Raw genomic sequence first — 25,042 nt, 5'->3', positions numbered from 1 at the left:
CTACTATTAAATTTACATCATGATTTTGAAAATGCTCCTCTCCTTTTACCAGGATTTAATAGCTGAGGAAACATTTTTTAAAAAAATAACGGGGGGGGGGGGCAGGTGGTCAATTTCAGGATTTTTAATATGTTTTTGCCAACAAATCAGGTTTGTGTTAGTCCCATATATAATTTAACACGATCTGAATCACAAGGAAAAGCCCAGGAGAATGAAACCTTCTTAGATTAGCAAAACTTTAGCATCTCAACTTTACTTTAATGCTGATAATCCTTACCCAAAATGTTCCATAAAATTCATGCTGAAAAAGCAGCTGACTGAATTTGCAATGAAGAAAAAGCAGTGTAGAAAAAGCATAGAAAATGAGGTTTTGCTAACCAACTGTTTTCCTAAGAATATACATCAAGAGTCAAATGTAAAGTAAATAATGTCCTTTATAGATAGTTTGAGTAAAGTAATTGTAAATATAAGAACACAACATACCCTTCATTGAGGGCTCTGGCCTTTTCCATGTCTTGAATTACATTCAAGAGGACTTTAATCTTCTCCTGGTTTGACAGCAAAGATTCCTCCACAGACTGAAGTCTGCCTTGTAGGGCACAGAGTTCACTGTGTGCCAAATGAATTTGATTAATTTCTTTAATCTCTTTCTTTTCCGATTTTGTTTCAGCCGCTGAAAGATAGGCATTTATGTGAAAGTCTTCTAAGCAGTTGTACTGTGGCACTTCGGTATTAGTGGAAATGTTTTCTGTTACAGATTGACAAGAGGGAATAAGAGGTGACATACTGTTGATAGTGAATAATGTTGTTTGGTTGTCATTCATCTGTATTTTAGGGCCAGTGTCTACTTGCAGTTGTACTGACTGCTGAGGCTCTGGGAGAGAGCAGGGTAAAGGATTGTGGTGAAACTGAGACAATGGGAGAAAGTTTTCCTTAGCGTTAATGTCATTCTTAGATGGCAGCTCAGTGTAGCATTTCTCTTCACACAAATTCTGACCCATTTGAGCATCATTACAGTTCTGACTTACACAAGTCAGATTTTCAGACTCCACTAGCACAGAACAGATTTCCTCAGATTCCCTCTTAGTGGGAGAAGGATCAGTGGAGCTCCTTAAGTCCTCTTGTGTGTCTGGATAAATGGAAAAATTGTCTAGTGCAGAACCCAGGTGTGCATATTCAGGGACCTGGGTAGAAACAGTGGCTGTTTCTAATATTGCAAGTTGATCAGAACACAAATGGACAGGGCCATTGCTTTGTGCTTTAGGTACCCTTCGGAATAAAGTATTTGCTGTTGCTTTTGGCCCATCATTTAAATGCTGAGCGATACTCAAGTAAGTGAGACTAGACGAGATAATGTCCTGTTGAGAAAGATTGCCATTGACTTGAAAAGCATATTCAGACTCTTTTGGCATTTCTGTTAGAGACTTGCTTGTTGTAATTCTTTTCTTTTTAAACACTGGAAAATGCTTCCTGAGGCTTGGAGAAGTCTGTATGGCAATATTTTGTAATCCTTTGCAAGATGGCGGCAAACAGAGGGAATCGTTTACTAAGTTATGGGCTTGGGAGGTTTGTATTTTATCCAGTACACATGGATCTTGGGTATCTCCTGCCTCCAACTCTGATTCTACAACTGTTGGATTATCTTCTCCATCCTCTTTAAATCGGACTTGTTGTGATTTGCTCCTGCGATGATGTGGATGTCTTCTAAAATCAACTGAATCCAGGCTGTTCCTTTTCAGCAGGACAGGCCTCACTTTGATACCTTGCTGAGCCATTGAGTCGCAATTCAACATGTGCAGATAATAGGTTTCTTTGCGACCCATTTCATTTGGTCATTTGAACAACACTGGGCCTGAAGCCACCCAGTCAAAATAGATGTATTGTTATTGAGTGAATAATATTTTTTTGCGTGATTTGATCTTAATTGTGAATGTTTTAATTAGCTATTTCTCCACTTCTTTTTTATTATTCTTTTAGAATATTATTTATCACTTAAATAGTAAACATATATATCTGATACCTCCTTAATTGCATTTGCATAGAATGTAAACAACAAGCATAAAAACAGTTTGTGGTACTTCCCTCCCTGATGCATAGATTTGTGAGAAAAATAGATCCATCAATAGTAAACCATTTTTTTTCTTTTAAGTTTGTTTCCCCTTTCTGTCCCATCTTCTGACTTTTACAAATGAACTTATTCCTAAATATCTGCACGGAAGCCAGTGAGTTGAACCCACACAAAAACAAAGCATCCAACAGGATAAACTGGAAGAAAAGTATTGAAGTACTGTAGGTTCCTTGATTTGATTTATGCAGATATTAGGTTAAGTAGGTCTGAATAGTTAAGATCCAAACAAAATATTTTTGGTCATTGAAGATCGGTTTTTATGGTGAAATGTACACATATGGTCTGGAAGAAAAAGAAGAAAAAATAGTCACTACTGGAGAGTCATATAAAGAATATATGTTTTTAATGTACAGTAATTAAAAATAACATCCCATTCTTTTCCTATGTCTCCTGTGCTGAATTTTCATTGAATATCTGGAATCAGATTAAGGGATTAAATTGTTATTGCTTTCTAAGGAAAAGGAAAATGACAGTCTTTTAATAATAAATAGTCTATTCATTTAGTTTATCCTTTACTTTTCACAATTCACCAGATACTCTAACTATAGAAAATACAGCAACAAGTGAGAAGAAGAAAGAAATTGTTTCTTATCTACATAAGTAAAAGTATGCAGTTGTTCTTGGAATCCATATTCTCTATTAAATAGTTTTAGTTTTTCTAATATTCTACATCCACTTGGCTTTTTATTCTTAAGTGCATATGTGATAGTAAGTAAATTACTGCCTAGATAGTTATGGAATTAGTTTAATTATGTAATGTCCATGTCACCTCTCTATTTAGCCTAGAACAACTTCTATTTTTTCATCTCTTTTACTCTATTTTTCCTTCTTTTCTCAAAACAGATGATTTCCTAATAAAATGTGAAAATTCTTTTCATTTTTAGGGTATATAGCAAAAGTTGAGATCCTAACCTGAACTCAGTTGAAAATTGTCTTGTAAGAAAATAAATAAATCTCATTTTTCTTCAGTCTACTTTTTTTTTTCTTTAGGATATGAAAATCCTGAAACATCCATGCTAACAAAATGCCTGTGCAGCGTAGTATCAAAGTTTCCTAGTAAAATTAAAGTGTTTTAGAAGTAAAATAGGAAAATAATTATTACTCCTTGAGAAACATGCACACTTCTGTCTTCTTCTTTCTCTACATCCCTCTTCCCCCCAAACAAAATAAAATTACAACGTTTGGTCATGAAACATGAAGGTATCTAAGAAAATGTTGGCATGGTCTATGGGAGATGCTAGAGAACATTGCTTTCAGTGACATGACCTGTCCCACCCCAATCTTGTTGAAATGGGGGGGGACATGGTGATTCATGTGGTAAGTTGCTGGGCTGTGCACCATGGAGGTTGGTGGCTTGATTCCCGTGAGTGAATAAACTGCATAGGGGCAAGAAAGGAACCTCCCCAGATTGCCTACCAGCATTCAGGCATCCCGGGTAAAGATAACACCACCCGAAAAAATTCCTTTCACAGAGGCAGACAGCCACCTTGGTGATTCCTGGCTAACATGTTTCATATGCTAAAAAATAAAATAAATAAAATTATTGAAATACATTCAAAGCAAGATCACTTTGCTAAATCTTCCTAGGACCAATTATGAGCCATTTCTGGGTCTGTTTTGTGCAAAAGTCCACGTTTAACACCAGGAAGGTCTTATCAGTAGATGAACTGCAATCTTGATGTTACAGCTTTATAGATGAGACCTTCAAACTTTTGCTCAATTCCCTCATTTGGCCAGGAAGGAACTAAAGGAAGGTACAGGGAAGAAGGAAGTGAAGGAGAAAGCAAGTTAAAAAAAATTGTGCTCTGTAAATTAAAAATGAACATGTAAATATCATATCTTTCTTGTCTGAGACTATTTCTCTTATCATATTTGAAATGTTCTGAATTTTCATGTATGTTATTCAGTACTTTTTCCCTTCCTTTTCTTTTCCAAATTTTAAAAACAAAGTCTCTCTGTATAAATATGTACGCTGGATATTGAATCATTGAAGTATTGATGAGAGCAATGAAATGATCTTGATTTCTTAGTTCTAATAATTTCAGATTGTAGCTTATTTAAAAGCAATAATACCTATAAAAGAAGTGATAACCTTGCCTTTTCTGTAATTTGTGTACCAATTTAATTCCATACTTTTTAATGTAAAACAAAGATGTTTGTGTTCGCAAAACTTCTGCTTGATTGGGCACAAACAAACCATATTGATTCATTAAAGCTAGACAGGCAAAATTTATCATGTACATTTTGTGATTGCGTTTTTACATCAATTAGTCAGCATCTCTCATGCTTCATGTGCATATGTCGGTGTGCTCCTGATTGGATATTTTTCAATTTGACATTAAATATGAATATAATAGCTTTTGACTGCCTGGATTGTCCAAATTAATATAAACTAATGCAATAACACCTTAGAGACAAAAACAGTTTTACTCTTCAGCAGTTAATTGAGGGCATAGCACTGCTAACTTCAAAAAGCATACCCAAGATTAAGACAAAATCTTTTAATATTTTATGCTTCAAAATATTTTATACTGTCAAACTACGCAGTTTGATCATGCAATGTGCAAATATATCAGTTCACAATGTTGTTTCAGAAAACCTATGTATTTTATCCTTTTTTGTATTGATTGCATTATCTTTGCTAATATTTATAAAAGTTTTCTTTTTAAATATGTGTTCATAAACAGGTAATGATATAAACTAAAATATGGGCTTTAATGAAATACCACTGTTTACAAATCTTCCCTGATTATGTTATTGGCATGATTAATATTCCAAAATTTAGCATATATGCTAAAATTGTCTGATTTGTATGCCAAAATTTATGATAATCAGATTTGTGAGTGCCAGATACTATGGGTAGTGCAATGAACAATGCACTCAATATTGCCTCATCCTCTGTATCTGAGCACACACATATGACTGCTGTTTGAGATATAATATTTCTCCATTGTCTCCATAATACATATCATAGTAGGTCAATGTGAGCCAAGATAAAAAATCTAGTATGTATGAAATTTGTAGTATGTAATAGAAGTAGTGAAAAATTATACACATAGAACCTACCAATTGATGATTTTAGTCCTGTCATTCTTTCTGATCAATATCAACTTCTCTCTTCTTTCTCTACATTAAAAATATGCATTTGCTAGGTAATGTATACATTTAACATACAGCATGGGTATAGCCAACCGGCATCTTGAAGCTACTTGTGACCATATGGTCATCTGTCTAATTTCACTAACTTGCAGGAAATGAGCTTAAGGCATTTGTAAGGCAATAATGAGAAAGGGTCAGAAAGAGGGCTGTGCAAAACATTCAAATGCCATTGCCAGCAGTTCAATGTCTAACTTCAGAGTCTTAAAGCAGCTGTGTCCTCCTGAACATTTGGCATGATGCTTAGCATTTTCCCAAGTCATTTCCACAGGCATGCTTCACTGGAGATATCATCTCATTTATTGATAAAAGCATTATTGATAAAAGCATATTATTTTGGACTCTACTAGGGTCTACTGCCCATCTAAATGCTGTCAAGGAGAGGACCAATTTTATTTCCCACAACATGACATGTCCTTATTGACCTGCCACAGAAAGATTGCACATTTTATTGATGTCATCTTCCTGACATTTACTGCATTAGATTTACTTGACATAGTGGATATAGCCACTATGTAGATAGCCATCAGTTCACTCAGCAAACCTATATGTTGCAACTTTGATAGACTGTCTTCTTTAGAAACATCTACTTGACAACCTCGCCCAATTTCTTCAGAATATAGCTGCTCCTTCTGGAGAATCGTAGATGTGTGAAGAAAATCTTTAAAACTGTGAGCCACAGTAGCTGTATTAGAATTATAAAGTCACAGCTGGATATTTTTACTTGGAAAATATTTTACAGCAAGGATGCTTCTACTGTGTACACAGCTAATTGTTTCCCTTCACTCCAGAGCTCAGCTGTGAATGGCTTCATTCTCAAATACTAAACCCAAATATGACTTGTTTTGGTTTGGTTTAGCATGTCATACAAATCTACCTCATATATACTTTCCCAAAGACTGTTAGCAAGGTTTTAGCATTGCTATTAGAAGCTTTGCTTCGCAGAAGTGTTCTATTAATCATTGGGTTATGGTGCAGTCTCTTAAACTGCAATCCTATAGGCAAATTCTGGTCAAAAGAGTGAGATAGGATTTGCTTCTGAGTCATAGGCTTTCACTGTAATCAATTAAGGCTGAATTTGTGCTAACTTCTGGGAAAAGTAAAGTTGTTTTCTAATCAAGTTTGGTTCCTAATGACCTACATGGAAATATCCATGCAGAGCTTTTTTTTAGCCAGATAGAAAAATGTTTGCCTTTGCGCTATTAGAGCAATAGAGATGGGAGCCAAGGAAAGGACTGAACCTGACTGAAGAACCCTCATTTTCCTTATCATCCCCATTCCCTCTTGCCCTTTTCTCTGATTGGTGCAATGAATTGGGATGAGCAACCTTTTCCAGGTTTGTTTGTTTCCCCGGGGGAAAAATGTTCTTGTTTATTTGCATCTATCGAAAGCTTTTCATAGTGGCATAAATATGTCACAGTGAAAAAGAATCTAAACTTTCTCAATGTTCTTTCAGATGAAAGAATACAAGAGAAATCCCCCAGGGATGAATGTGTCAAGGACATTCACCAAATTGCCCCATTTCAGAACATCATTTTTAATTAAAAAAAAAAAACTTTTATTCAAAAGTGACAGGTCAGGTTTATAGCACCAAAATAATGTTCGGTTCAGCCAATCCAGGCAATTCAACCCTTCACTGCATGTATTGTCTTACATGGATTGATGTAACAATGCAAGGGATTGCTCCAGGTACCCTGGGAGCTTTTGAATTATTATTATTTTACCATTTTTAATACAGAACAAAAACTAACATGAACTAATATTTGGAAAGAAAAAAGAGGAAAAAGAAAAAGAAAAGAAAAATAATGACAAAGGTACAGAAATCAAAGCAAAGGGAAAAAGGAACTATAAAGAAGTTAATTAGTTAACTTCTTATTTCCTGCAAGGATGTCACACTTCCGGAATTTTATCATACTGACCACCAACAGGATTTTAAGAACAGGTCCTATCTGATGGAATCACAATAGATCCAGTGGCAATTGAAAGAATATAAATCAAACTTTTATACGGTCAAGCCATGTGAATTTAAAATATCCAGATCTAATATCCATGGAATTTGAAAAAAGCTTCCTAGAAAAAGGCAATAGCAAACTACAACAGGACTATGCTCAAAAAGTTTGTTCTGGCCCAAGGCTTCCTGAGACAGTAACAATCCCACGCTGTTCCCCAAAACCATTTTTTTTTTATTTCAATGGCTGTGAATTATATGCATTCACAGCCTGTAATGAGTCCCAAACAGTTTATGAATAGTCCAACAGAAGTCTGCCATGGTCTTTTGGGATAAGGCTGATAAGCACCCACCTTTATCAGCCTTGAAATGCTGCCAAGGACTAAATTGCCAATTAACTGTACAAGAGCGCACTGGGAATAAGCTCCCCCTGTTCCTCTGCCTCGCTGATGTCAGATTCTGGAGCCTCCAGAGTCAGCATATAATTCTCAGATGGCCCTGGCCCCATCCAGATCCCTTGTCTGAGCCCTCCCCAGACTCCTGGACTGGCCCATGTTCCTCCCCACTGTCTGACTCTGCTGCCAGCTCTGCAGGCCACCAGCGGACCACAACAAAGTTACTGGGATGTATTCAGGAAATCATCTGAATTCAACTCAATTCCAGATCACCATTATATGTAAAAAGGCTGTAAAATTGGGCTTGTCTCACTTAACAATCTCCTTACATAGCAACAGAAATTCTAGTTTCAATGGTGGGTTGTAAATTGTACTTAAGACTTTGCCACTTCTGGAGCAAGATAGTGGCAGTATACAAAGAGTGGATATATGTCTGATTGATACTTCCCCAGCCAAGTAGAAGATATGTGGCAATTCTGAAAAGACTTTTTTTTAAACCACACTGGTATTTTATTGCACTTTTACATTTTTATTTTTATTATTAATACTATTTATTCATTAAACATGAAACTCAGTCAACTGAATATTTAAAAATGTGTCACAAGTATCATTTACTGGCGCTGATGGTTGATATAGGTTGGTGCCACTTCTTAGGTATCAACAAAGTATATTAATCTTATTCATCACACACTCAGCATTTTTGTCTACCTATCAAGTCCTTACCAAGGACCTGGGATAGGCAAATCTGGATGTTTGATATCTCCGCAGGTGGTGGTGGTTGTTGTTGTTATTATTATTATTAACTATTTAAATATAGAATTTTATAAAATTATACTACTAATGTAAGTCCAAATTTCATATAATGGTGATTTAACTGCTTTTCCAGCCAAATGTGCACAGAGACAGTTGTTATTCTCTGGCATGAACTATGGAAACCCCCAAATTTGAGAATAGTCATTTCTGAAGACATTATTAAATAATGACATTATGGCTCTTGTCTTTTCAAGAAAGAAGCTATCTATGGCAATCCAGAGGTTGCTAACTACAACTCCCAAAATACCCAAGAAATAGGACTCGTGGTGAGGGATGCTGGGTATTATTTTAAAAAATGTTGGGAGTGCCAGCTGTTCACTATTCTTGTTCTAGAAGCTTATTGCTAGACTTATCTCTTGGTTTTTCACTCTCTCTATGTCTTCCATTGCCGCAGTTACAGAGGTTTAGCATCTGGTTCATAAATAATCCTCATGGTTTCAGTAGAATTAACATTCTCAGTTGATTCTATTCTACAATAAGCCAATCTATAAAAACACACAATCATTTGCTTTGGTTTTTTTCAACTGTAGAACTCTGATTTAATCTAACCTTAAATTAACTAGTAGATCTGCCAAAAGTAAGCAAAGCAAATCTAAGGAAGCAAAATTTGCCACACTATAAGAAATAGTATTTTTCATTGTTGCTTTGAAGTAAAATTTGAGACTACTAATTTAACAGCTAGGCAAATCAATATACTTGAGAGCAGTTTTGTACAAATTTATATTAACTTTCTAAAATGTAGTTAGCTATTTAATTTGTTTTCATAAATTTGTTAAGTTAACACATACCTGATATTTTGTTGGGAAGTAAATATTGCCTCAATCAAACATACACTCATACTTTTTCATGACCACTATGCTGTTCTAAGAGTGGTAAAATCTTAAATAGTTATTCCCTAGATAAATATTTTATTAAGAATTTAATGGCACTTCTCCTTGATAACATATACTTCTAAATTGATTTTCTGTGATTTACATTCTGGAATAGCAAATGTCATTGTTCATATAAATAGGCAAGACAACCAGACAATTGTTTAAGTCAAGTACATAAATGAAATTCTTATTTTAAAGGATGTTTTTTTAAGATAAAGTATATTAAAGCATTATTACTAAAACAAATATTTAAGCCTTAATAATTTTGTTCTGAATTTCTGAGTATTTGATGACATTTTTGTGCCTAAAATAGTGGAAGTTTCTCTGTTAGCAAGTTAGATATTAAAGTTATCCTATTATTTATAAACTCCTTAATACTGAAATGAATTCTGTCATTCATTTTCAAATCAAAAGCTAAATCTTGATGTAAATATGATATGGACGAATGTCTGTACCTCACATAATTTGTCTTTATACCATCACTTCCTTCCTCCACTCCTGGTGAATTAAAATTCAGCAAGTATTGCTGCTTGTTATATTCTGGATACTGAATGTGATACTAAAACTACTAGATTCAAAACAGTCAGGAACTAAAAACACAGCCTCAAAGTTCTCCTTGCTTATTCCCATCCTAATAACATAGTTTTTTGGCTGGAATGGAAAAGAATGATTAATTGACTTTGAGAATGTTGAATTATGTGATACCATGAAGGGAGAAGCAACCCACTTGGTACAGGGGTTTTGGCAATGATTCATGCATGTCTGCCTTTGAAGAATTGGTGGATTTTTCCACTCGGATACACTCTTTTTTTTAAAAAAAGTTTTACTGCCGTTCTGGTGTTGTCACAAGTCACAATGCTGCAGTGAAAGAATAAATAACATCCAGTGGGATTTCACAGCCAAGTTTGTAGAATTATCAACTTCTTAATTTAGCTATTTTAATACTTCCTTGTCTTCCTACTTCATAAGAATCCTTTGTGACTTTGAGCGTTGTGAAGCTTATTTAGACTTCACCATTATTTATTTCCTTCTTCAGGATTATTGTCCTGTTGTCTCTGCCTTAAGTCAACCAACCCTTTGCTTCGAGTCTTCATTTTTCTTTCCTTTTCTCTCTTCTCTTGCTGTATCCTTCAAGTAAACTGGCAGATAAAGATGCACCGAGCACTTTCTAGTTTGGTGACATTTTTGCAACTGCTTTTAGACACAAGTTACATATTTTTCTTCGATGACAGGAATTTCTTTAAGATCTCTTCAGTGATTATCAGCTAAATCAAGTAATCTATTTTACTCTGGAGCTAAATAATAGAATTTGAATTGCAATTATCAATATTTGATGTTCTTCAAATTTCCTCTCTAAAAGAAACCATTTCACAGTTAAAAGTTTTCTAACAACAAGGATAAATATAATTTAGCACCCCAATTTTCTTTCACAATCTTATATCTATTCCTATATTTTAAGCTGGTCCCTAAAAATGATTCACTGAGGGTAGAAAAGCCCTTAGAACCATGTTATGTTTTCAGATAACAAGTACATGCTTTAGTAGTAACTTGCAAAGCAATAAACCTTCCTATAGCCAGAGGAGCTGTTTCAAGAGGGGTTTTGTTGTTTGTTTTTGCTGTTCTCAACTTTTCTTGTGCCTCAACAGCTTTAGTTCAGATGAATACAAGGTAAGGGAAATAGAGTTTTTTCCCCCCTTTTTTTCCTTAAGTGTTATGACAGTCTTATGAATTTGGTACAGGATAGCAGAATCCATAGCAGAAAATAGTCTCTTGGGTCCTCTCTGCAGCTTGAAGTAGGTTATGCTGTGTCCTAAGACATTCCCATTATGTCCATCACATTGCCCCATGTTTGCCCACTATGGATCACAATGGATGATACAGGGTATCATCCCCAGTCAACCCCACCCCATAAAAAAAACCCTTCCTAACAGCAGAACAATAAAGCATATATGCTGGCCCATACTCCTGTGCTCTAATATCTGTTGGCTGCTTCTGAACTGTCGGAGATAATTAACTCCCAAGTGAACTGTGGGAATGGGAATGTCTTAGGACACAACATAACCTACTTCAAGCTGCAGAGAGGACCCAGGAGACTATTTTCTGCTATGGATTCTGGACTGCAGCTGCAGAGGTTTCAGCGTGTGCTTATGTGATCTTTGAAAAGAAAGATTCAGCAGCACACAAGACCAATGGTGCTGGAAGACCTTCTTGATGCCTCAGAAACTGGCTAGTGTGCATCTGAGACCACATCTTTTAACAACTGAGCGCTGTTCCATACAGTGAAGTTAGAACTCCTCTCTTTTTCTTCTGGAAATTTTACTCTCTCCCAGTCATTCCCTGTACTGTAGTTTTTTGTTTTTTTTAATTATCCATGCCATCTTTGGATATCAGTTTTCAAAAGAACTTAATGTAGTCTATCTGGGACAGGATCTTTATAAGATGAAGAAGCCTGCAAGTATTTTTTCTTTGGAGATGATAGAAGGATATCCTCTGAATCATGAAAACTGTTTCATAGCCCTTGATATGAGCTATACTGATCTCTCTCCCCATTATCTTTTTCCTAATAACTACCATCCTTTATATATAAATTAACCTTGTAGGCATGACAAGCAGCACTTGAATTAGGTTTTAGCCGTATAAAACAAATATCAGGCAGTGAAATAGTATTCAAAGTAGCCAATCAGCTATTTGACTAGGGATAAATTAATTAAATTAATTAAATGTATATTTCTGGCCTAGTTACAAGGAATCATTTAATTTTTGCATTAAACTATGTTTCTTTTTTTAAAAGAGTGAACATGATCATTTATATTTAATGCATATTTAAGGATAAATATATAAATGCTTTTCTCTCAGCTGGGCATTTCTCAATTTGTCCAAGTACACATTTTAAAAGCTCCCTTCCATAGATTTTTTTTTTTTAAAGATACTATAAAAGACAAAATGGTACAAGTATTTTTAAACATTTGAATCAAGAACTCCATCAAAACAGTATGAGTGCTGGTACACAATTTCCAATATAAACATTGATCAGAAAACACAGTTTAATTAATATCAAACTATCAAGCCAGAACCACATATGTAGAGTTCAAAATAGCTATTTTATTGTTCTCTGCCTATAATAGACCCTATAATAACCCTACAATCTCCTCAGATTCTCAGCTGTCATCTGGAAATGACTGATAAGATTCAAGGCACGAGGGATAGGAGGACCTGTCAGGCCTTGCTCCCTTGTGTTAATGTATTGAGTCCAGGCTAATTCCCTACTTTAGTCCTCCTCCCAACTCGGATGGCTGCTCTCTAACAAAAAATTCACAAATTTCTAATTAATGAAACATATTATTTTCAGTAAATATTGTAGTAAAGCAGGAAGGTCACATTCATTATTTTAAGATTAAGCAAAAGTACTGGAGAGTATCAGTAATACTTGTTCAGGACTGATCTAAAGACAGGACAAGAAGCAATGGATGGAAGCGAATCAAGGAGTGAACTAACCTAAAACTAAGGAGAAATTTCCTGACATTTAGAACAATTAGTCAGTGGAGCGAGTTGCCTCCAGATATTGTGGGTACTCCAACACTGGATATTTTTAAGGAGAGATTGGACAACCACATGTCTGAAATAGTATAGGGTCCCCTGCTTGAGCAGGGGATTGGACTAGAAGTTCTCCTTCCAACTCTGTTATTTTGATCCAGAGCATATAAAAAGCAAGTGAGCATTCATTCAGGAATGCACAATATGGGTCAGTCCTTTGAAAGGTGTGCCACGAATTTCTTAACAATCTGCCTCAATCAGTTCCAAATTTCCAAATGCTTTATCTAGCCTAATTATTTGTTAAATTATTTTCTGCTTATCTCACTGTGGGGCTACTCTAGCTGGCTTATAGTAATAAAAAGGAAAAAAATGAAAGGAGTGGAAACAGAAGTAAAACACTAAAACCACAAAATCAACAATAAAAGAATTACAATATGATAACTAAAAAGATGGGTGGGTAGAGAACAAAGCGTAAGGGTGAGTAAAGGTAGAGTCTGCCATCAATCCAGCGGCCACCTCCAGCATGGAATGCTTCCATTGGCTCCAAAGGCCACCAAGCAGAGCCAGGACTTCAGGTTCTCACAGAAGAATAAGAGAGTGGGTGTGGATCATGAATTGAAAACAACATACATTTTTTCCCCCGCTATCCATCTTTTAAGTAGATGCAACACATAGATACTTTCCATAATAGGGTTGTGATAAGCTATGAAGGCACAAAGAAATACAAGACCTGTTTTTCTTCTTTTAAAGTTTTAGCTGGAAAACACTCTACTCAACTCTGCAGGAGAGAATATAGTCAATATAGTAAATATTAATCTGTCATTCTGTTCTTATCTTTTAATGGTATTAAAAATCCGCCACTACAGAAAAATAAATGCAATATTGTGTGAATGGATTGTTCAGTGAATTCTTCTTTATTCCACAGCTGACTATATACCTCCAGATTCCATTCCAGAAACCTGCAGAAATCACAGAGAGATCTTTTGTTAGCAGGAACTGAAAGGCAAACAGAAATAATTCAGTTCCTTATTCCACCAATGGATATGCAACATTGATCTATTCATAGAGTGGAACGATACATTTGATTTTGACTCATGAACTGCCTCTTAGTTTTTGGTTTCTAATGGCAAAACAATATAATGTTTTCCAATTTGATACCATCAGGTACTGGCTAGACTTTTGGAGGCATACTACCAGCACATGTAGAAGGAACTTCATTGGGTATTGCATCAATCATTATTTTTAGAATTCCTGAAACTACAAGTATTAGAATAGTTGCCGCTATTACTGATATAATAGCAATAACAATAGCATTTAGACTTAAATATTGCTTCATAGTGCTTTACAATCCTCTCTAAGAGTTTTGTAGTCAGTATATTGTCCCCGACAATCGGGTCCTCATTTTACCAACCTTGGAAAGATGGAAAGCTGAGTCAACCTTGAGCTGGTCAAAATCTAAGAATCTGGAAGGATTAAACTGCAATACTGCATTCTAACCACTGTGCCACCACAGCTCATAAGGTATAATCTTATAATTTATATGGAATAACAATATTTAATTTAGGCATATGGATCTGTCTAATGATAGGAGTGACATTTATGTGACTAGTATTAAATTCTTTAATTGTCAGAATACTTGTTCTTAAATTTAGTAATCATTATATATTTGCTTTTCTTGTGGAAAACAATCAGCCTGCTGCCATTTTAAAAAAAAGGCTTTAGGTTTGAAATATATTAAAATATGAACTTGGAGAAAACTGGCAGCTCTGTCAATCATGTCCATGGCAGACTTTGTGGGTACATTTTGTTATCCCACAGCTGTCATTGTTGAATTATGTACTGTGGATTTATTAATTGGGTGGGTATACTTTCTAAAATACTGAGAGCTCTTTCCTCTAACTAGCCGATTAGCCAACCTGAGTTGCATTTTGCAAAAGTGCATATAGAGATTCAAATGCTCCCAGGATTGTCAATATTTTTCCACTCAGCAGTAAACCTTTAGGCTGATGATGGTACAGAAACTTTTTTTATTATAGAACCAGAGGCATCGAGTGAGAAATAACCCATAAAAATGTCACTTCTGAGGTTTTATAGATTGTAGCCGAACCCTTCCTCCATCTTCTATTTAGGAGAGGCTACTCATAAGAGACAAGATAAATTAGACCAAAGACCTATTTAGTTTAATATCCTTTTCCCCCCATCATAGCAAACTAGGATCTGCTGAATATGTAATATTCAGATGGTCTTGTGTAAGTGCTCAATTTGTATTGAGACCATGATGCATAAGAGAGGAAGATTATTTTTTTCTCTTTGGGCCCCTCTTTTCAAAAGATTCACCCTCTTGTATATGCATTTAAAGGGGAATTTATTGGTGTCAATTAGGATTATTTTAACTCCCTGCTATCCCCTCCTACATGAGGGTTTAGTTTGTATGAAGAATGAAAAATGTAATGGCGGCTATATATCATGAATTTAACCTATGATATACTTAGAGTAAAATAGGTCACAAAGAGGACATAAAGATAATGGCATTCTTGGAGCTTATTTCAGGGTTGGACTGTGAAGGGCATGTTAAACTTTGCACAGATTTCATACCTCTGATCAGAATGTTAAAAATATAGGTATCTAGAGAGTTCCACTATATCCTTGGAATGAATTGTCTGGAATATATTTCTGCATTATTTTTATATTTCCCATTGTGAAGCCCAGCAGGCTTTATGTAATTTGGGGCTTGTAAAAGTATTTAAATTTAGAGCAATTCTATTCATTTCATCAATGTATGAAGCAACAGGTTCTCTGAAATGCTGAATGAATGGTTTCATTTAGGAAGGTTTTTTTAATTTAAAAAAGTCAAAATAAGCAGATTACCTTTATTATTATTATTATTATTATTATTATTATTATTATTATTATTATATTGTATATTATTATTATTATATTGTAATATATTGACATTGATTTGAATGCCTTTACATACTGAATCTGAATTAAAATTTGAAACTAGTTTTATGAATCATATGTAAGAGCAAACCAAGGTTTCAGGAAACAAATCACTACTTTTCTCTTTTGCAAGTATCTACGGAACTGAAAACAATCAAGTCTTTATTTATTTATAGATAGCATCTATCCTAGTGAAAGTTCTAAGACACTACAATTATGTTTTATAGACTTTTAATTGGTTCTGTGATAACTTCTCCTCTCACTTATTAAAGCAAACTACTTTCCTGTTTGCTCTACTTTGTAAGAGAGATGAAAGTATCATGGACTTTTTGAAAGACCAGACATCATCCATGGGAGAAAAAAATGGAACTTTTTGGTAAATGGCAATAAAGGATTATCTTAAATTCTCTTGCCAATAATAAGCAAAGTTGGATAATGAAATTAAGGAAGAAATAATAATGTTAATTAAGGGCATCTTCTATACCTGGAAAAGGAAAGAGGGCCTTTCATTTTGAGAACTCTTTCCAAACCAACACAAATCAAAATTTTGAAGCTATTCTGTTATCTCCAACTTTTGTAAATATCTACAAAAAATGAAACAATCAAGTCTTCATTTACAGATAATGCCTATCATGATGAAAGTTCCAAGCCACCACAATTATTACTTTGTCAGTCCCTTAAGTGAGGCATAGCCCAGAGGCAAAAGAAACCAGCTGCAGTCTTCTACCAAATTCATTCTTCTGAGTGATTAGAAATGGCAAAGAGATTGTGTAATCTGTGATCTTTGCCACTGGAAGCCATTGATGAATTTTTAAATAAATGGTTCCTCTTTTTCCTTTAAAAATAGTATTTCATTGTTTAAAACAATGATAACAAATCCAGAAAAAAATAGATATATGTTCATTGTTAAGGAAATGAAAAACACATAGAAAGTGCCCACTAGTGCTGATGATGTTATCTAGTTTGGGTAATGAAACGTCTGCAAGAAAACAAGCAAGCTCAGAGACCACCAAGGACTTCTCAAAGTGCTTTTTAAAAAAGTCGTGAAAAAATACATCCAAAAAAAGAAGGATATAATAGATCAATTTAGCAGTAAATGGTTCCAATTCTATGTATTCTACTGAAATTATTATCCAGGTAGATATATGTTTCTAATATTTATATAGAGATAATTCCCTGTGAAATATTTTATAGTTTGAAAGGCTGTTTGTAAGTTGATTTTTCTCATTAAATCCAACCCAGAGACTGTAATGATTCCCTGCAGTTTCAGTGGCTGAGACCTGAGTGGGCCAGTTTTCCCAAAAGCCATTGGGACCCTTGTTGGGGAAGGGTCACTGACAAGGAAACTGGGTACTTCTGCCCCACATGACCTGCATGAGGTGACCATGGGTTGATCTCAATCGTACAAGCAGTGGTTGGCAGTCCCTTGCCACCCCATGGTCCATTAGTAGGCATGTATTATATATGTCTTCCCAATGGTGGGAGGCTCTTGGCCCTGAGTATTGATAGTCATTCTTGCGTTGCCCCATTTTTACTATATACCCCGCTTTTTTCCTTCTCTACCTAATGTAGCCTCCTTCTGGGTTCAGGTGGAACTATCACCCCTCCTTGTCTGGTGTATGATGTACCATAAACTAACCTTTTCCTGCCTTCTTCTCCCTTCCAGGACCTTCTAGGTTGGAACTGCATGGCTGTTCATTTGAGGAAAATCTATAACTCAAATGTTCTTAAGCAGGGGACTGTCTGTAGCTATTATGCTTATTTTTAGCCTACTGTATTTTGTAAAAATGAGTCCCACATTTGTTCATACAAAGTCTACATTGGTAGTCCATCTGTTCATAGATAGAGAGTACAGTTGGATCTTCAATCCATGGTATAGAAGAGGCTGTATATTCATCTTCCATTGCTGCAGTATTAGTCTTTTGGCAATTGTTAGAGCATGGAGAATCCATTGTTTTCCAGTTGTCAAATTCCAGGTTTGAGGTACATAGGCAAAGAGAAAGCTAGAATGTTCAAATGGCAAGACTCCTTCTAGCTTGGAAATAACTCACTAACATTTTATCAACAGATCATGATCTACTTTCTACTGTCCCAGTGAGGCAGTCCAGTCTGTTCAGCAAAATTTAGATTCTAACCTTAAGAAATTTCACTAATAACCATAACATAGCAGATGTGCAGATTATGATAGCAATTAAAAGGATGATTTTATGGATCTTGTGGCCACTGGAGAAGAACTTAGAAATGGATCATAGCATTTCTTGGGTGCTGTGAAGCAATTGAGCAACTTGTTTTCCAAGCTGCAATATCTCATTAATTGCTTCTCCCATTCATTCCCAGGGTAGTGGTTGCCCTTCACAAGGAAAATACCATTTTTTCATCAGGCTGCATCAGGCTGAACTCATCCACTGCATCTTCTTTTTCTCAGATATCTATGAAGTTTTGGTAAAAGTTCTCACAGTTCAAAAACAATGATTTGCTGGTGAATAATACTTTGAATACTTTAATCCCTGCCTGGCATCCACATTTTAAATGGAGAAAGCTGAGCTTTGTTTATGGCTTTGTACCTCAGATGCAAAACTTAAGTGCTGGATTTAGCTGAGAATAATTCCAAGACTTTGATGGCAAGGTTGATGGATGAGCTGCCTTTCCAGATAGCTGGCAGCCTGCCATTTCACCTGAAAAGATTTGGAGGCTTCATGCCTGCCTTCCTAGTTTACTTGAGGAACCCGAGAAGATTGTTCTGGATACGTAAAGTAACTGCTCAAATCAGTTTCAGAATGTTCTGATTTTTAAATATGAAATTAACAAACTGACAGAGAGTTGATTGCAAAAAATTAATGAAAAAAAAACCCTAATAAGTCTTTGGTAATTACAAGACTCTTACCATGTTATATAAAAGTATCAAAAGCAAAGTAGACCTCCATGGTCCCTTCCAACTCTGTTATTCTATTCTATTCTATTCTATTCTATTCTATTCTATTCTATTCTATTCTATTCTATTCTATTCTATTCTATTCTATTCTATTCTATTCTATTCTAATTCCTATTCCTATTCCTATTCCTATTCCTATTCTACTCTACTCTACTCTACTCTACTCTACTCTACTCTACTCTACTCTGTTCCTATTCCTATTCCTATTCTACTCTATCCTAGTCAGAGTTTTCCTCAGACTCTTTCTGAATCTGCACATCTACAGCTTTTGAACTGGGAGGTGAGAGTACAATTTTTGCTGTACTTGCTTTCTGGAAGCACGTCTAAGAGTTGATATGGGATAATGTCACTAAGAATTCTAATTAAAACATAGTAGCACTGTTCCAATAAGCACTTCCTTGTAATTTCTTTTCCCTGCACCATCATCAAATTTAAGATGGAATTGATTTTTTAAAACAGAATTACCCTGGCAAGACCGTTCTTGATTTCCTATATTGCACTAAACCTGACATTCTGGTGGTTCCTAATAATACCTAATAATTCCTAATAATGGTTTTTTTTTTTTTGCATTAATTGCTGAAATCTTGCATGTTTGCAAGGTATAGGCTTCAGATACAAATAAGATGTTTGCAAAATAGTATTAAATATATGGCTGTGACAAAAATGTTGGAAGAGGGGTTTTGTCTTCCTTGGTTATGCACATGCTGTCATAAGCACATGTTGTTTCTGAATATTGCAACGGGTAATATTTAATAGGTTTGATAAGCTGTCTGCATTATTGTTTTCTAGACGATTGTTTTCCAGTGTGAAAGAAACCATGTTGCAATACAGTAATTTTAGGTACCCAGCAGTGTCAGATTTTAAATTTTGACAGCCTATATGCATTACTTGGGAGTAAATCCTGTATATAAACTGTATAAAAGTGACAGGTTAAAATGAGCACTTCTAAGTATGTTTTGATTTAGATGTCTGCTTCCCAAAATAAAAGATAAACTTAGGTTTAGTTTTAAGGCTAATGTTTGCTATTATGTCATCTCATGCTGTCTGGCTGCCTGATTATTGTATGAGAGTGATGGTAGTTTTTGACTTTGCTACAAAATAAAGCACCATCTACTATCCAAAAATGAAGCAATTGAGCCCAGGACAAATAGAAGTGTTTTCTATTAGACTCCCCAGATACTTCTTTTAAAGCAAATGTATTTAAGCAATATTTAAAGCTGATATGTCATTTCCTACTTAATATGGAGATTTTATACTTCAAAATAAGAGTCAGTTTAGTGGAGTGGTTAGAGGTACCAGGCCAGAAGCTGGAAAACTGTGAGCTCTAGTTCCATTTAGGCACTAAAATCACCTGGATGGCTAAGTTTAAGCCCTCTCTCCACCCTTGGAAGCAGACAATGCTAAACCACTTCCAAAAACGTTGCCAAGAAAACTATGTGGACTGATCCACACAGTTGCTAAGGATCATGACAGACTCAAAGGCATAGAACTATAATGAAACCCAAAATCAATACAACAACCCAATATATGCGCATATGTATGCACCTCTGCACAGATGCTCAGAAATCAGTAGCTAGGGCTGTAGTTTCTTTCTGCAAATTAAAATCCAGTAAATAATCATCCCAAGGAAAGTCTGTGCTCATGCTCTTATTAGTTTGGATTTAAAGATCATGTGATTAATCGAGTTAAGCTTCAGTTCTAAATGGGAAAATAAAATATTTGTCTAGATCTGCTGCAAAAGATTCAAATAAAACTGATTTACTAAGGGTTTTTTAAATATGATTTGGTTTTTAAATATGATTGCTCCTTCTACATAATCTCAATTTCTCTCTCTCTCTCTCTCTCCCCCTTTCCCTCCCCCTCTCTCTCAAAAAAACTCTCTTGATTTCTTTTCTACCTGAAGTGCTAGCACACACAATAATATTGGAAGGATCATAATTTGCAAATGCCAGTTATCTTTACTTTTGTTAAAGGGATATTGGAGATTTCAATCATCTAATATATTTCTTATTCTTTATATTGGCATCAATCAGAGAAAATATCTAGATTTTTCCATAGTGTATACCACAGAACAAAAAGAATAAGAGAGAAAATTTGGGATGATATCTCTCTCTCACCCCCTCTCCAGCCTGGAAAGAAATTCAAGGTTCATGAGTAAAAGATTTGTTGACAACATGCTGATAGCTAGGCTGATGGGTTTTGTTGTTCTTCCCATAAATATTTTTATTCTGTCAACAACATTCCTATTGGCAGCTAACATGCATCATTTCTATATATACAGACCCACAGACACATTGCCTCCCTTGAAACAATACTACATCATGTTTATATAGGTTTAAATTGGGGAACATAGAAATTTTAGTAGCCAACCAAGTCTACCAAGCTCATATTCAGGAATTACAGATGCATTACTGGAACTCAAAGAATTTTCCTAAAAATATGAACTATAACATATTCACTAACAGGAGGAAAAGTTCAACGCTCCATATTGCAGGAATGGAATGGCTGGTTTCAGAGTAGACCAACTCCTCTAGGTTTTCATTATTCTTCCTTTACACCAGGAGTCTCGAATCCCGGGTCCATGGACTGCCATTGGTCCATGGCCCATTGAGAATTGGGCCATGCAAGCAGCATACAAGTGGGTGAAGCTCCGTTTGCATATGCACAGGATTAGGTTGTATGCATGAAGTCATCCCCTACCCCCCTCTGCTTTACACACCATCACTGCCTCTACTGGTCCACAGAGCTGGAATGGTTGGGTACCACTACTTTACATGCTATATCCAGGTTATAAAATAATTTGAAAAAGTCAAACAAGGCAAGTCAACATGTATTTCTTCAAGACAAAGGAAATACATGGATATATCTATACATAAATATCACAGAATGCAAACATTTGAAATTCAGATAAGAATATTAACATTTGTAGGACTGTAAATTACTTTATTCTTTATAGTCAATATTCTGTGATTGCCATCTGGTTTCAAATTTTCTTTGAGATACAAGTTTTGACATGGAATCTTGCATTCTATATGTTTGCAAAGGGTAACCTCTATAGGAATAGCACTTAGACTTGTATACCACCTCACAGTGCTTTACAGCCACCTCTAAGCAGTTTTACAGAGTCAGCATATTTCCCCAATAATCTGGGTCCTCATTTTACCAATCTTGGAAGTATGGAAGACTGAGCTAGTGAGAATTGAATTGCCGAATTGCTGGCAGTCAGCAGTCAACAGAATTAGCCTGCAATACTGCATTCTATCAACGGCACCACCATGACTCATATGTTTCATTCCACTTCTATGTTTGATTCATAGGACTAGTAAGCCATGAAGAAGATAGAACTATGCAATAGATGAGAATCACCAAGTATATTCAGAGTCAAAGAGAATTACAAGAAGTTACAATATGATATGAAGGAAGCAACTGAAGTATAAATTAAGAAGCAATTCTTTGGGTTTTTTTTTTTTTAAAGAAAATAATCTCAGCAAACAACAGCATCCATCTCAGTGGCTCTGGCCTTAGTTGGGATATCTCCCTCTTCAACTCTCTTTTGGCAGTCTAATGCAACCTTCTATGTATTATAGGCTAGATCAAATGTGAATAAATAATTGCAGAAAATACCCACGTTACCATGCAATCACTATAAGCCAAATTCAACTTCAGGGAGATGTTACTTTTTTCATGTAATTGAGACCACCTTAATAAATCTACCACAAAATCCCATCACACTTAAACAACAGTATGAATTTCCTAATATCCCACTGCAAAGAAAAATGTTTGCAGCCGAGATTTTTTTTTCTTTAAAAAGGCAATCCAAGCTTTACACCATACACCAGTGAATAATATATGTCATGTCACAAATAGTGTAGGGCATGAGATACAAGCATTACAGAGTGCTGATTCTTTGAGAACTCTGCAAACAGTAATGGGGTGGGGGAGTAGGATTCTTCAGAAGCAGCCTTGCATCACATTTTCTTTCTAATGCTTCCAAATATATGCATCTTACTCTAGTTAGTGGTAGCTTCAAATTTGCTTTCCTGCTGAGCAGTCGCCTAACAGAGGATATACTGATTCCCCTTATGAAATATTAACCCTTATTTTGACATTTTAATTATTACATATCTTGTAATGGTAAAATTAAGATCCAAGCATGGAAATGTAAAGACCTTGAAATATGGGACATTTTCTCTGGCAGTTTTATTACCTTCTACTCTCCTCCTAGCTCCTCTATTTTCAGAATCCTGCAGCTTGATACTTATAGAGTTTGCTTCAGGAGGACACTGAATTATGCTGCCTTATGTGTATATAATGTGATTAATATTTTCTATTTATGTGTGTAATTTAAAACATGGTGCAAAATGCTGAATATAACACCCTTTTCGTTGGCCATCAATTTTTCCAGGGTATACTGTATTACTTCAGCCTCTTCTGAAGTTTACATCTCACCACAAAATCAGTACTTCTACTTGTAAATATTAGAATAATTCCCCAAAAGTATACTTGATGGACAGAACCATTCATCTTCTGCAGGAATTTCAGACAAAAGATAATCTCTGAACCAGTGGTGGGCTTCATATATTTTTACTACCAGTTCTGTGGGCATGACTTGGTGGGCATGGCAGGGGAAGGATACTGTAAAATCTCCATTCAGAAATGGTATTTGCCGGTTCTCTGAATTACTCAAAATTTCTGCTACCGGTTCTCCAGAAATGGTCAGAACCTGCTGAATACCACCTCTAAAACCTGGATTTTGCTTGACATAGTGTAAACAATTTATTATTAAATTATAAATATATATGGCAATTTTCCCGCTAAAGTAAAATATTATATTGAAAATACAGACATTTAATGAGCATAAAAGTCCTGAGAACTGAAGAATTGGAGGTTTTCAGAAGTAAACCCTAGAAAATCTTCTATTGTATATTCATATTCATATTAAATTCAATCTTTATTACAGTCATGAACCAGCAAATGCTGTATATTCAGCTAGATTTCTCCAATAATCATTTTCTCCTTGTTTTGAGAAACCAATCCTGTGACAGAAGTCACAGATAGAAGAATAAAACCATGAGAACAATTTACGTTAAAAAAAATATTCTACTTCTTTTTTAATTGGAAAAATTATCTCCTCTTTTTATTATGTTTCCTCTGATGCCAAATAGCACTGACCTAGAAAAATAGGAAGAAAGGAAAAATGTATATACAAGAAGTTTTCAGTAATCTTATTCTCCCAATATACATTTATGTACCTGAACTTAATATCTGTAATTGTTATAAAAATTTATAATTGTTATAAAAAATAAGCACTGCTCTAGCCATTATGTCTGTTGTACTTTCTTTGTTCTCTCTGTTTCATAAGGAAGTAAAATAGTCAAAACTGACATCATTATTGCTACAAAGTAGAGGTCATATTTTAAAAGGACAGCCAAAGAATGTTCTTTTCTTTTATAATCAATGCATATATCAAGCCATGGTCAGAAATACTAATAGCAACAACTTACATAACTCAGACTTTCCAACCAATCATATCAGGTCTAAATTACATGATATTGTTTATTATTGCCTTGATCAGTTAAAGACTGTTTTGCCTTTCCAAAGTGATGGTATATGGAACAATAACAATATAACAATAAAAATAATAAGGGCAGCCAACCACAACAGGGCCAGAGAAAAGGAAGCTACCCAGTTCTATCTAGTATTACAAATACCAAATATGGTTTCAGGACCATGGAGAGTAACCATGCAGCTAGAATTGAGACAAACTTCTCCAGCAAAGAGTTGGAATATGACAAATAAGGGTTAGATGATAAATGCACAATAATCTTGCTTGTAGTTTAAATTGCTCCATATGCTATACTAGTTCAAAAGGCTCCCTTTTCTGCAGATGTTGGGTAATCAGTACTCATGAAAATTATGAGGCTGTTCCAGAGGTCCACTCCTTTGAATCAGCGACAAAATATATGTTTGGAAGTCAAATGATCCAGGCTCTGGGATTTGGGTTAAAACCAGGAAGATTTTGGAATTAATTAGATATTTATTCACTAAAAATCTCAGTCCTATAACTGAGGACAAAAGTTGGTTTGCAGTTGAATTTCTCAGACAATTTATGCTAATTTGGTTTAAAGTTATGTTTATTACTCTGTCTCTGATGCCAGTTCACCTAATGATGGAACTGGGGATTAAGTAAAAAAAACAAATCAGAAAAGCTGCTCTAATCAATATTTTGTATGGAATGGAAGCTCAAACTTTTCTTTTAAATAATGCATTGCTAATTCAGTTTGGAATAAAATATAAAACAAGCCTAAAAGTATAAATGTAATA

General features: G+C 35.1%; 2 protein-coding genes across 2 annotated transcripts in view; one reads left to right on the top strand and one right to left on the bottom strand.

Moving 5' to 3' along the window:
• The window catches only part of INSYN2B (inhibitory synaptic factor family member 2B), a 28,009-nt gene extending 26,089 nt beyond the window's left edge, over nucleotides 1-1,920 (bottom strand). Inside the window, exon 1 of the mRNA XM_026696344.2 lies at nucleotides 484-1,920. Coding sequence (XP_026552129.2) covers nucleotides 484-1,823 — 1,340 coding nt within the window. The 5' untranslated portion in view covers nucleotides 1,824-1,920. The remainder of the gene's footprint in view (nucleotides 1-483) is intronic.
• DOCK2 (dedicator of cytokinesis 2) overlaps nucleotides 1-25,042 on the top strand; it is a 316,322-nt gene that overhangs the window by 138,288 nt on the left and 152,992 nt on the right. The gene's annotated exons all lie outside the window — the stretch shown is intronic.

This window comes from Pseudonaja textilis, chromosome 2 (assembly GCF_049901715.1).
Source record: "Pseudonaja textilis isolate UNSWEBS1 chromosome 2, rPseTex1.2, whole genome shotgun sequence".
Classification (NCBI taxonomy): domain Eukaryota; kingdom Metazoa; phylum Chordata; class Lepidosauria; order Squamata; family Elapidae; genus Pseudonaja; species Pseudonaja textilis.
This window is presented reverse-complemented; position numbering and strand designations above follow the sequence as displayed.